The sequence below is a fragment of the Salmo salar genome, chromosome ssa16 (assembly GCF_905237065.1).
Source record: "Salmo salar chromosome ssa16, Ssal_v3.1, whole genome shotgun sequence".
Lineage (NCBI taxonomy): Eukaryota > Metazoa > Chordata > Actinopteri > Salmoniformes > Salmonidae > Salmo > Salmo salar.
This window is the reverse complement of record NC_059457.1, coordinates 64,190,017-64,203,651: the sequence shown is the minus strand read 5'-3', so window position 1 is coordinate 64,203,651 and position 13,635 is coordinate 64,190,017. Positions and strand designations below refer to the sequence as shown.

At 43.4% G+C, this 13,635-nt stretch overlaps 2 protein-coding genes across 5 annotated transcripts in view; both read left to right on the top strand.

Moving 5' to 3' along the window:
* The window catches only part of LOC106574301 (activin receptor type-2A), a 49,262-nt gene extending 37,608 nt beyond the window's left edge, over positions 1-11,654 (top strand). For all 4 annotated transcript variants that reach the window (XM_014150109.2, XM_014150108.2, XM_014150111.2 and 1 more), the window contains 7 exons: positions 2,434-2,583; positions 2,953-3,096; positions 5,148-5,293; positions 5,412-5,526; positions 5,806-5,944; positions 6,257-6,387; positions 6,923-11,654. In XM_014150109.2, coding sequence (XP_014005584.1) covers positions 2,434-2,583; positions 2,953-3,096; positions 5,148-5,293; positions 5,412-5,526; positions 5,806-5,944; positions 6,257-6,387; positions 6,923-7,117 — 1,020 coding nt within the window. In that variant the 3' untranslated portion in view covers positions 7,118-11,654. The remainder of the gene's footprint in view (positions 1-2,433; positions 2,584-2,952; positions 3,097-5,147; positions 5,294-5,411; positions 5,527-5,805; positions 5,945-6,256; positions 6,388-6,922) is intronic.
* LOC123727718 (repetitive proline-rich cell wall protein 2) lies at positions 7,744-11,654 on the top strand. The gene is made up of 3 exons (XM_045696699.1): positions 7,744-7,833; positions 8,446-9,469; positions 9,501-11,654. Exons 1-3 carry the CDS (start codon positions 7,744-7,746, stop codon positions 9,536-9,538), a joined length of 1,152 nt encoding a protein of 383 aa, XP_045552655.1. The 3' UTR covers positions 9,539-11,654.
* Positions 11,655-13,635: the final 1,981 nt, after the last annotated feature.

Here is a 13,635-nt window from a genome sequence, read left to right as displayed (position 1 = left end):
AGAAAGAGATGCTGCTCCCGTTTTTGTAGTGCTTTACTTGAACTGTTTGCCACTGTTTGCCACTTTTTTGACCATAGCTGATCTGATCGAATTGCCCTCACCTCATTAACAGGGTTACCTAGGGTTACCTCTTCCAAATTGTCCTGTAGTACAGCTGGTATCTATGGTGAATGCTCCTTAGCCTCCTTGGCTGTGTCATGGTTCCTGAGGACTTAGGCTTTTAGAAACAAAACAGTCCTTCAATGCGATCACTCCTTGTCGCATGTGTCATTACATTGCTAGCCAAGGTATGCCTCCCAAATGACACCCTATCCCCTATAGTGTGCCTTACTTTTTAACCAGGGCTCATAGGACTCTGGTTAAAAGTAGTGCACTATATAGCGAATAGGGTGCCAATCGGGACACACACCATGATTCATAACCCTCTTACCACCACCAAGGACGGACCAGATCGTAACCCGGCCGTAAAATAAACAACACAATTGTTTTTGTTTTTTTAGCTCCTTTTTCAAAACATCATAAACGGGATGGAATTCTATTGAGGGTCATTTATTAGTGCCCAGGGGCGTCTCTCCATTAAACACAATACGGTTTTCAATCCTGCTTTTTACGACTCAGCAATCAAGCTTCTGATTAATTATTGAAACTATGGGGAGGAAAAGTCAGGCGTAAGCATGTAGGGCAGGCAGGCGTCTGGTGTGTTTACTGAAACCGTGGCCAATGTCAGAGCTGTTGCCTGGCTGGCTGTTGATGGCGGCGAGAGTCTGCCCCAACCTCCCCTCTCACCATTCCTCAGCTCTGCAGGGCGACAATAGTCCCCCCGAACCCCCTCTCACTTGTTCATCTTTCCATCAATGGTTGCCATGCCCTCCAGTGGACATTGAACCAGCCACTATGTATTGTTCGGTTTTGGGCCTCCACATCGATGGTGACATCTCACTCTCTCTCTCTCGAAAGTCACACGTGGAAGTGATTAGTTTAATCCAGAGGACCAGCTGACTTGACCCATTTTATATTTGGAACACACACACAATTTGTAACACTTGCTCCCTCTACCACGTTGTTGATTTGAAACTAACCCTGCCCTAAGCCATCACCAGAGGGAGAGGCTTGACCCGTCCAGGCCACTCATATCAGGTTGCTCTTCATGCGATACAGTACCCAGATATAAATATGCTAAACACATGGCATTACTTCTGACAGCAGCTACTGCCACACCCGCCTTGATTTCAACCCCGCCGGGTTGGCACCCTATTGCATATATAATGCACTACTTTTGACTAGAGCCATATAGGCTTTGGTCAAAAGTAGTTGAGAAAATAGAGAGCCATTTGGGACGCATCACCACAATCGAAGGCTAAAGGCACCCTCCCCTCTCTTTATTACCTAGCTTCATCTAAGTCCCAGACCTCTCCTCTCTTCTTCTCTCTCTTATTTACTCTACCTTTTATGCGGGAGGATTTGTAAAAGATACACTTGGTCCTCAAATATTCCTATAATAACATGGAATGATCTAATTGAAAATGGATGCCAGTCCATTTTCTTTGAAGAGACGGTAGGACTGACCGAGCAAATGCCCTGTGACGGCCTTGAGATGTCTTTGAGAAGACTCTGGGTGCGCCCCAAAAGGCACCCTATTCCCTATATACTGTAGTCCTATGGGCCCTGATCAAAAGTAGTGCACTACATAGGGATGCATCCTCTATCACCGTTGCATTCCACTTAGAACATTTTAGTCATTTATCAGACAGTCTTACCCAGAGCGACTTACAGTAAGTAGCGAGTGCATTTTTTAGTACTTGTCCCCTGTGGGAATCAAACCCATAACCTTGGCGTTGCAAGCGCCATGCTCTACCAACTGAGCCACACAGGACCACATAACTGAAGTAGAATACAACAATGCACTCTCCTTGTCTTGGAATGATCCCTGCAGACAGTGTTTTAAACGTTCACACCACTCTGTGTCTAGACTAACTAACACAGTTTTTCTTGATAAAAAAAATCTTTCTGATGAATCTCATCAGGTTCTCATCAATGTCTTGTCTGGACTCTTTTTAATAACAATCTGTCTTCCCAAGTGTGTGCCCAGCAATTACACAGCTTTTAGAGTTTAAAAATACTGTTCCTGTTAGTGCAATGACGGAACAAATTAGATACAATAAAATTGTATCCGGTGTATCAGCATCATGTGGGGACTGAATACTGTGAGGACGTGCACCTGTACTTTATCCGCTATTCTCAACTGAGAAGCAATGATGGAAATTAGAATTGGCATTTCAATTTACCTCCTGAATCAATTGACTGAACTGAAATGGAATTTAGCCCAACACCAAGTATGTAGCCCCAATGTCACACTAGTCCAGAGCGTATGAGTGTTTTCATTGATCCCAGTACCAACCTGCTGTCTATCTCCCTGTCTGCCCTCTGCTACAGGACCCACTGGGGCCACACACCCCTCCCTCTCCCATCATGGGGCAGAAGCCATTGCAGTTGATCGAGATCAAAGCCAGGGGGCGCTTCGGCTGTGTGTGGAAGGCTCAGCTCCTCAACGACTACGTGGCTGTCAAGGTCTTCCCCATTCAGGTATGAGTTGGATGTTGAGGTACACTGTTGATATAAAAATGACTTTTATATAGATAATTGATTGATTGAGGTTTAGCTCTGTTCTAGAAAGTTGGCTTGAGCCTCGTGTTTTATGGGACTGAAGTGTCCCATGAACTACTTTTAGTTATTGTGTTGATTTACGTCATATTTATGCATCACACAAGGTGAAATAGCTAATATATGCCATTCAGCAGACGCTTTTATCCAAAGCAACTTAGTCATGTGCGCCAACATTTTCCGTATGGGTGGTCGCGGGGATCAAACCCACAATCCTGCCATAGTAAGCGCCGTCCTCTACCAACTGAGCTACAGAGAACCTAACGTTGTGTGTTGGTGTGTCGCCTGCAGGACAAGCTGTCATGGCAGAACGAGTATGAGATCTACAGCCTGACTGGGATGAAACACGAGAACCTGCTCCACTTTATCGGCGTGGAGAAGAGAGGCAACAACATGGACATAGACCTCTGGCTCATCACAGCCTATCACGACAACGTATGTATACAACTTGATTGTCAATTGAAATGTACATTTGTTTATTTCAGGGATCATGAACTGGAATCAACTGCGGGACGATTCTTTCTTGAGAGGATGGTCAGTGGGCCAGAATGTAATTACAAATCATTTGCAGACTGCAAATTGACCGCAAGAAGCCCAAACAGATACACTACCGTTCAAAAGTTTGGGGTCACTTAGAAATGTCCTTGTTTTTGAAAGAAAAGCACATTTTTGTTCATTAAAATAACATCAAATTGATCAGAAATACAGTGTAAATGACTATTGTAGCTGGAAACTTCTGATTTTTTATGGAATATCTACATTGTTGTACAGAGGCCCGTTATCAGCAACCATCACTCCTGTGTTCCAATGGCACGTTGTGTTAGCTAATCCAAGTTTATCATTTTAAAAGGCTAATTGATCATTAGAAAACCTTTTTGCAATTATGTTAGCACAGCTGAAAACTGTTGTCCTGATTAAATCACATTAATTTATATAGCCCTTCTTACATCAGCTGATATCTCAAAGTACTATACAGAAACCCAGCCTAAACCCCCAAACAGCTAGCAATGCAGGTGTAAAAGCACAGTGGCTAGGAAAAACTTTCTAGAAAGGCCAAAACCTAGGAAGAAATAAGGCCAGCATCCCAGAGTCGCCTCTTCACTGTTGACGTTGAGACTGGTGTTTTGCGGATACTATTTAATGAAGCTGCCAGTTGAGGACTTGTGAGGCGTCTGTTTCTCAAACTAGACACTAATGTACTTGTCCCCTTGCTCAGTTGTGCACCGGGGCCTCCCACTCCTCTTTCTATTCTGGTTAGAGACAGTTTGCACTGTTCTCTGAAGGGAGTAGGAAACAGCGTTGTACAAGATCTTCAGTTTCTTGGCAATTTCTCGCATGGAATAGCCTTCATTTTTTAGAACAAGAATAAACTGACGAGCTTCAGAAGAAAGTTATTTGTTTCTGGCCATTTTGAGCCTGTAATCGAACCCACAAATGCTGATGCTCCAGATAGTCAGCTAGTCTAAAGAAGGCCAGTTTTATAGCTTATTTAATCAGAACAACAGTTTTCAGCTGTGCTAACATAATTGCAAAAGGGTTTTCTAATGATCAATTAGCCTTTTAAAATGATAAACTTGGATTAGCTAAAACAATGTGCCATTGGAGCACAGGAGTGATGATTGCTGATAATGGGCCTCTGTACGCCTATGTAGATATTCCATAAATAAATCAGAAGTTTCCCGCTACAATAGTCATTTACAACATTAACAATGTCTACACTGTATTTCTGATCAATTTGATGTTATTTTAATGGACAATTTTATTTCATTTTTTTTCAAAAACAAGGACATTTCTAAGTGACCTCAAGCTTTAGAACGGCAGTGTATATTTGACAAAAAAAGAATAATTTCAAACCTTGCTTACATTTTGTATACGATCACATATATCTCTCTATTATGCATGGGAATACTTTGGAAGAGATTTCCTAAATTAAAATCACTGACACCACCCAAAAATAGTCTCAGACAATTTGGGGGGAGCAAATAAAATTGGCCTGTGTGTCGCCAGTTGGGGAACCCTGGTCTATTTGTTCTTAACCCCCAACCGACTACACACCACAGGAGGCTGGTGGGAGGAGCTATAGGAGGACAGACTATTGTAACAACTGGAATGGAATAAATGGTTCCACATCAAACATATGGAAACCACTTGTTTGACTCCTTTCCATTAATTCCATTCCAGCCATTACAATAAACCTGTCCCCCTATAGCTCCTCCCACCAGCCTCCTCTGCCACACATATACCAAGAGAATGGAAGCAGCACAGGGTCAGCCCCTGAAGCGGGTTTCCAATGACTGGCAACTACAGGTTGTCTGCCCTCCAGTGGTTGGACAGTGTTACTACAACTACTTTACCCCCCCCTCCTCCCATGTCACAGCTGTAGCAGGATCAGAGATGTCAAATTAACCAATGTCCTAATTTTTCCTGCGCACAATCCTACAGGGTGAATAGAGAAACGACAAACACTAATTGTGTTTCCCCCATAGGGCTCTCTGACTGATTACCTGAAGGCCAACGTGGTGTCGTGGAACGAGCTGTGCCACATCTCCCAGACCTTGGCCCGTGGCCTAGCCTATCTCCACGAGGACATCCCTGGGCTGAAGGACGGACACAAGCCCGCCGTCGCACACAGGTGGGTAGGGGGTGGTATCGGCCGGCCCGGTCCTACCTTGAATTTTTTTGAAACGTTATTGTTCCCGGGAGGTGGGGGGGGCACTCTCTCTCTATCGCTCTCTTTCTGGCTCCAACAGGGACATGAAGAGCAAGAACGTGCTTCTGAAGAACAACCTGACAGCCTGCATAGCGGACTTCGGCCTGGCCCTGAAGTTTGAAGCTGGGAAGTCAGCAGGAGACACCCACGGCCAGGTAAAATAATGACGCTGGTTATTCTGATGCTGTATTAACCTGCAGAAAGAGCAGAATCTGTGAATACGTTATTAACAAATGTAGTGATACTGTAGTTCACTTTAAAATCAAATACATTTGCAGACTTCAAAAGCGGTGTAATATCCCACGATTGAAGCCCGTAAGAGGCGTGTAAATATCGGACAACCGTTGATTTCGGAGTGAACTATGACCTTAGGGCAGTGTGTTGTTGACATGACACAGAGTGTAACCTTGTAGCCTTGTGTTATGCTTCTCCAGGTGGGCACGAGGCGCTACATGGCCCCTGAGGTGCTGGAGGGGGCCATCAACTTCCAGAGAGACTCCTTCCTGAGGATAGACATGTATGCCATGGGACTGGTGCTGTGGGAGCTGACCGCTCGCTGCACCGCTGCAGACGGTGAGAGAAAAACGTGTGTGTGTGTCCTCGTGTGTTTGCAACGGGTAAGCTGACCTTGTGTGTCTCAGTAAGGATCAGTGACTCGGGGACACGGCCGACTGCTGACATCATGTGGAGCTGACGGAAGTGACCAGAATACTTACAGTGCCGAATGTGATCCCAAAGGACTCACCGTGTGTCTGTGGTTTCTTTGCTTGTGTGTGTGTGTGTGTGTGTGTGTGTGTGTGTGTGTGTGTGTGTGTGTGTGTGTGTGTGTGTGTGTGTGTGTGTGTGTTCTCTGTATTCTCATGCAGTGTGTGTGTTTTGTTGCAGGTCCTGTGGATGAGTACACACTGCCCTTCGAGGAGGAGGTCGGCCAGCACCCGTCTCTAGAGGACATGCAGGAGGTGGTGGTCCACAAGAAGCTACGGCCCTGCCTCAGAGAGTGCTGGCAGAAACACATAGTGAGTGAAGACCAGTGGTGGAAAAAGTACTCAATTGTCATACTTGAGTAAAAGTAAAGATACCTTCGTAGAAAATGACTCGAGTAAAAGTGAAAGTCGCCCAGTAAAAACTGAGTAAAAGTCTAAAAGTATTTGGTTTTAAATTTACTCAAAAGTAAATGGAATTTCTAAAATATTGTTAAGTATAACAAGTTTTTTAAAAATCACATTTTAAGCAAACCATTTTGGGTGTCAGAGAAAATGTATGGATTATAAAGTACACTATTTTATTTAAGAATGTATTAAAGTAAAAGTTGGCAAAAATATATATAGTAAAGTACAGATACCACAAAAAACTACCTAAGTAGTACTTACGTATTTCAGGTGTACTCCGGGCAGAGCAAAATTCAGTTGGCGGTACAGTGACCAAAAAAGGTTAGAAAACAATTGGTTAGAACATAGAGCTAGCAACATCAGGGTTAAGGGTTCAGTTCCTGCATATGATAAAAGCTTCTGCTTAAATGACCATATATATATACTCTTATGCTTGTCCCAGGGCCTGGTGATGCTGTGTGAGACCATCGAGGAGTGCTGGGATCACGAGGCCGAGGCGCGGCTCTCGGCGGGCTGCGTGGAGGAACGCATCATCCAGATGCAACGCCAGACCAACATCATCGCCCCCGAGGAGATTGTCACCGTCGTCACCATGGTGACCAACGTGGACTTCCCTCCCAAAGAGTCCAGCCTATGAATGGACGGACATTGACTGGACGTGTCAGGTGGTGGACATGGAGCTATTTTGATTGGATGTTTTCAGGTATACGTTGATCAACCAGAGTGGCCCGTTCAGGATCATGAACTCTGGATGATCCCGGGTTAAACTCTGACCCCTGACCCCCTCAGATGGGCGTGCTGGCGTGGTGTGTTTTAGTGCTGTGCGCTACACTACTGTCATTCAGGAAATACCTGGCTGTGCCCACCAACACTGGTTTGGTTTCTACCCACTTCATAGTATCATGATGTGTTGGACTCAGTTGGACGCCCATAGCGAGCCTCAAACTGTAAAAAAGAATCCTTCAAAAGAACAACACTAGGTCGTAACGAACCCTGTGAGCTGGGCAAAAGGGATATTTTATATATGAAGAAAACACTAGGACCTCCTAACAGACTTCTGTTCTATTTTCTAAGAAAAAGAAGAGGAAGAGGATGGACTCTACAAGACGAACTCTCACAGCTCAGTAAAGAAAAAAGGGCAACTTGTTTTAAAATTCCTTTGCTGTTTTCTTTCTGTGTTTGTATGATAATGACAATTGTAATGCCAATAAGAAACAGCTTCTGAATGTCACGTGTACTGCTGCTGTACATAATATCAAAACAATGGTAATCAAGGTTTATTTTAGGGGGGGATCCATTTCCAAGCATTACTACTTCGAAAGCAAAACCATAGACCTCCCTCAAGTCAACAAGGTATACCTCAGTTCCATCTTCATTACAACACTACAACCATAGAAATAGAACTACTATTGTTTCTAGTTCTGTTTATTGTATTTCTATGATTACAACAATCTCTCTGTAAACTATTCAGATGACATCATTACTTTGGTATTATTGAACTGTATACTGTACAGCTGTGGCAGGTGAAAATATAATAATTATCACCACAGTTTTTAAAACTAGTCCGCCTAGAGATGTATGACCATGCATTTACGCGAGCCTTCTTGTTTTTCTTCTTTGCGAGAATTTTTTTTTGGAGCATTATTTTGTCCTTCCTTGCTGTTTTTAATTTGTTTTTATTGGAAACATTTTAATCCTACATTTTAAGAGTATTTCAATAACCCCCTAAGTCATTGAAATGTATTTTTAAAAAGCACTTCCTTATTTTGGCTTGCTGTGTCAACCGAGTATTTAATGATGTGAGCATGCCTTTTGGTTATCCTTTGGTCTTCTTTTAAAAAAAAAGCTCAGGAAGCTACTCTTCTGTCTCTCTTGACTCCCTAGTTATTACCCATCTTTATCTCCCAGTCCCTAGCTATTTCTCGAGTCCCTTGCTACTACCCCTCTGTCTCTCCCTATCCGTAGCTACTACCCTTATGTCTCTCCCGAGTCCCTAGCTACTACCCTCTCACTTCTGTCTCACCTGAGTCCATAGCTACTACCCTTCTCGCTCTCGCAGTTCCTAGCTACTACCCTTCTGTCTCTCCAGTTCCTAGCTACTACCCTCCTGTCTCTCCAGTTCCTAGCTACTACCCTCCTGTCTCTCCAGTTCCTAGCTACTACCCTTCCGTCTCTCCAGTTCCTAGCTACTACCCTTCTGTCTCTCCAGTTCCTAGCTACTACCCTTCTGTCTCTCCAGTTCCTAGCTACTACCCTTCTGTCTCTCCAGTTCCTAGCTACTACCCTTCTGTCTCTCCAGTTCCTAGCTACTACCCTTCTGTCTCTCCAGTTCCTAGCTACTACCCTTCTGTCTCTCCAGTTCCTAGCTACTACCCTTCTGTCTCTCCAGTTCCTAGCTACTACCCTTCTGTCTCTCCAGTTCCTAACTACTACCCTTCTGTCTCTCCAGTTCCTAGCTACTACCCTTCTGTCTCTTCAGTTCCTAGCTACTACCCTTCTGTCTCTCCAGTTCCTAGCTACTACCCTTCTGTCTCTCCAGTTCCTAGCTACTACCCTTCTGTCTCTCCAGTTCCTAACTACTACCCTTCTGTCTCTCCAGTTCCTAGCTACTACCCTTCTGTCTCTGCAGTCCCTAACTACTACCCTTCTGTCTCTCCAGTTCCTAACTACTACCCTTCTGTCTCTCCAGTCCCTAACTACTACCCTTCTGTCTCTCCAGTCCCTAACTACTACCCTTCTGTCTCTCCAGTCCCTAACTACTACCCTTCTGTCTCTCCAGTTCCTAGCTACTACCCTTCTGTCTCTGCAGTCCCTAGCTACTACCCTTCTGTCTCTCCAGTCCCTAACTACTACCCTTCTGTCTCTCCAGTCCCTAACTACTACCCTTCTGTCTCTCCAGTCCCTAACTACTACCCTTCTGTCTCTCCAGTCCCTAACTACTACCCTTCTGTCTCTCCAGTCCCTAACTACTACCCTTCTGTCTCTCCAGTTCCCTAACTACTACCCTTCTGTCTCTCCAGTCCCTAACTACTACCCTTCTGCTTTGAGACGCGGGTGACCTTTCACACTGACTATCTCTTCCTGGTGTCATCTCAACCATAGCGTTAAAACATCTCTACTTCTAGCCTCTCTATCATCTCATCTCGGTTGAGCCTTTAATCAGTGTGACAACATTACTACTGTAGACCCACCCTGGGCCAAACAAGGATGTCTCTCGTCGTCCTTTCGGAATTTGATTTGTGAATGTGTTCTATATTCCATTTATAGCTTGTTGTATGAGCTCAGACTTGTCTTCTGGGTGACATTGACACGGATGATGATGCGTTCATCTTTGCATTCTGTCTCTTCACACCTAGTCAGTGTTTTAACTGGAACTACAACAATGTTCAGGGATTCAATACTATGCTTTTCAGTAATTACTACAGTATATGCAACTCGTGCAGAATGGTGCAAGTGCGTACATACTTGCATTGCTGCAGGAGCGACTTTCACACCACTGTAGCATTTTTGTAAACAGTTAATCTTGTCTATTGATCTTTTAATTATTTGCAGACCTGAGCTTTTGCGTATTAGACAGAGAGCAGGTGGGCAGGTGCCAAATCAAACAATTATTACTTTACCTCTATCTGAAAGACAGTGGAACGGACTTTAGGGAAGGCCCAACTGCATTACTCGATTGTGTCTGTACTCTCGGGGGGTAAAGGCTGCAGTTGGCCGGTGGTCTCGCAGCGGATGTAGGCTCTATCACAATTTGTCTTTCCTTCATTCCTTGATTCCTCACATCCTATCTCCTTGCCTAATATGGTTGAGGAGGAGGAGGAGAGGGGATGCAAGGATTCAAGGACATTTTAATTGAGAAAGCCATAGAATGGTGGCCGTTACTGTGAATCCCCCCTCCCTCCCTACACACTGGAACCCTGTAGCGCTCAGCAATACAACTAGCAAGCAAAGGGCATTGGAGGAAGAGTGGAAGGGGCAGCAGTTTCCAAGCAGTTAGCGGTGAACCAACAAACAGATATACAATCACTACAGTACTACTGCATTATTTTGATTGTCATATGTGCTTTTGAGAAAAAATAAATATGTAGCCATGATGTGTTCCTCTGATGATTTCTGGTATTTTGAGGGTATCATTTTGTGTAACTGATTTTATTTTTAAACCACAGCTACTTGTACAGAGCTGATTTCACTGTACAGACGTTTTAAACCCCAAACCACACTACAATCTTCTTAGTTGATCAGACCTTGGCCTTCTTGGGAGATTTGATTTCTTTCAGATAAACTTCAGAAAGCCCAATGACATTTGACTTCAGGTTGACTGGAATATTAAAATGCACATTATGTAAATATACATGTCATTTTTAGATTGTAGATGATGGATATAGCATGAGGTTGTTTCTATTGTTTTTAGAATATATCACAAAGAAGCAAAAAAATCCCTGATAAATTAATTATTCCATAATAAGATTTTACCTGTTTATTTTGTATATCTATGTTTTTAAATTGTATCAATTTATGACCCAAATGGCCCGAAACGGTCACTCTTCCTTCCCCAGATGAAACTAATTTCTTTCTAAGGTGGTCTGATAAAAATCCCCTCAAATGAAACTCTGAATCAATAGTTTTACCATTTTCACACTACTGAGGTGAGCCAAACTAAGCCGAACCGAGTCGGTCTGGGGTGGCCTGGTTAAGCATCCACCATAGTTGCTGAAAATGACAATGTGATCGGAAAATATCAGAGCCAGCAAATTATGGTTTGGGTTGGCTCAGTAGTGTGAAAACGGTCATTGTTTTACCTCAGACATCCTAGCTCAGACCCCAGATGTTACACTACAGCATTGAGATACCATTGCTACAATATTCCAGCAGTGTTGCACGAATGTTATCCCTTGTATGTGACCAGCAGACAGTGTTTTCTGTAACACACTTCCTCTCAAAACAACACTAAAGCTAAACCTAGGTTAGCTTTGGTTCTGTATTTGCTGATAGTCAAACAGTGTGACTTGGCACAAATGACTGTTCTATTGGCTAGTGGACTTGCCAATAATTTTTATGCTTTGCAAGTTATTTAACAAACTTTTTCAGATGCCTGGTTGGAAGTGGATGTTAAATATTGTACAGAGAAATTGTATGCTATTGTCCCTAAAATAAAGTATAGTGACTGCTCATTGCTGATGTTGTCCATCTGAAATCTGTGAATTGTTTTTACCTAATAATGTTGGTGCTGAAAACAGACCACTAGATGGCAGCTTTTAGCATTGAATGGGTCTTAGGTTTCATCTTCATGCATCACTATAACAAGTATGGGTCATACACTGATGAAAAAAATGCTTGACTTTATTCAATAAGTAGAGCCAAATCATTCCATTTACACTCAGGAATATACACGTGGAAGAAACATTTTGATCAGGTCATTCATTGTCAGTCCGTGAGGGGATGGTTCAGGGTCCCATGTCTTTCAGTGGTTGTCCAAAACCAACCCTCAGACTGGACCCAATATTAAAGAATATTACCTTTGACAAGCATATCGACTCTCTTCAAACTGAAAGAAAGCCTTTCTTCAATATTGATGCAGATACCTTAAGAATTATCTATTGAAACCTTGTAAAAAAACCTATGATGGATAGTATGCAGGAAATTGTCTTCTACTGAGATGATGATGTCATGCGGACTCACCTTGATGACAACTTGTTTGTCAAAATGATGTATAGAATGGGATTTCCTCCACAAAAGAAAATGTGGTGTAAATGTATGTACAGTAATTCCCAGCAATAATATACCCGCTTTTGCGTAGCCTTCTGTTCATACATCCTTACCATTGTGAACCATTTTAAAGTTTATAGGTTCTTCATCGTAGATGTCATTCAAGTGTTTTATCACAATTATCAGGCAAAGTTCATGAATGGACAGACCTGAGGGGGAAATAAGGTCAAATCATTGATGGGTAATAAGATAGATTGTGAGGCAGGGTTACTATAAAATAAATCCTAACTATTTTTTTTACTCATTCACTATGATAACTGAAGTTCTGAGCTCAACACAAAATCAAATCAAATGTTATTGGTCACATACACATGGTTAGCAGATGTTAATGCGAGTGTAGCGAAATGCTTGTGCTTCTAGTTCCGACCATGCAGTAATATCTAACAAGTAATCTAACAATTTCACAACAACCACACAAGTGTAAAGGAATGAATAAGAATATGTACATAAAAATATATATGGATGAGCAATGGCCGAACGGCATAGGCAAGATGCAGTTGATGGTATAGAGTACAGTATATACATATGAGATGAGTAATGTAGGGTATGTAAACATGATATAAAGTGTCATAGTTTAAAGTGACTAGTGATACATTTATTACATCCAATTTTTTATTATTAAAGTGGCTAGAGATTGAGTCAGTATTTTGGCAGCAGCCACTCAATGTTAGTGATGGCTGTTTAACAGTCTGATGGCCTTGAGATGAAAGCTGTTTTTCAGTCTCTCGGTCACAGCTTTGCTGCACCTGTACTGACCTCGCCTTCTGGATAATAGCGGGGTGAACAGGCAGTGGCTCGGGTGGTTGTTGTCCTTGATGATCTTTTTGGCCTTCCTGTGACATCGGGTGGTGTAGGTGTCCTGGAGAGCAGGTAGTTTGCCCCCGGTGACGTGTTGTGCAGACCTCACTACCCTCTGGAGAGCCTTACGGTTGTGGGCGGAGCAGTTGCCGTACCAGGCAGTGATACAGCCCGACAGGATGCTCTCGATTGTGCATCTGTAAAAGTTTGTGAGTGTTTTTGGTGACAAGCCGAATTTCTTCAGCCTCCTGAAGTTGAAGAGGCGCTGCTGCGCCTTCACCACACTGTCTGTGTGGGTGGACCATTTCAGTTTGTCCGTGATGTGTACGCCGAGGAACTTAAAACTTTCCACCTTCTCCACTACTGTCCCGTCGATGTGGATAGACCTCCTCCCTGTAGGCCGTCTCGTCGTTGTTGGTAATCAAGCCTACCACTGTAGTGTCGTCTGCAACCTTGATGATTGAGTTGGAGGCATGCATGGCCACGCAGTCATGGGTGAACAGGGAGTACAGGAGAGGTCTGAGAACGCACCCTTGTGGGGCCCCAGTGTTGAGGATCAGCGGGGTAGAGATGTTGTTTCCTACCCTCACC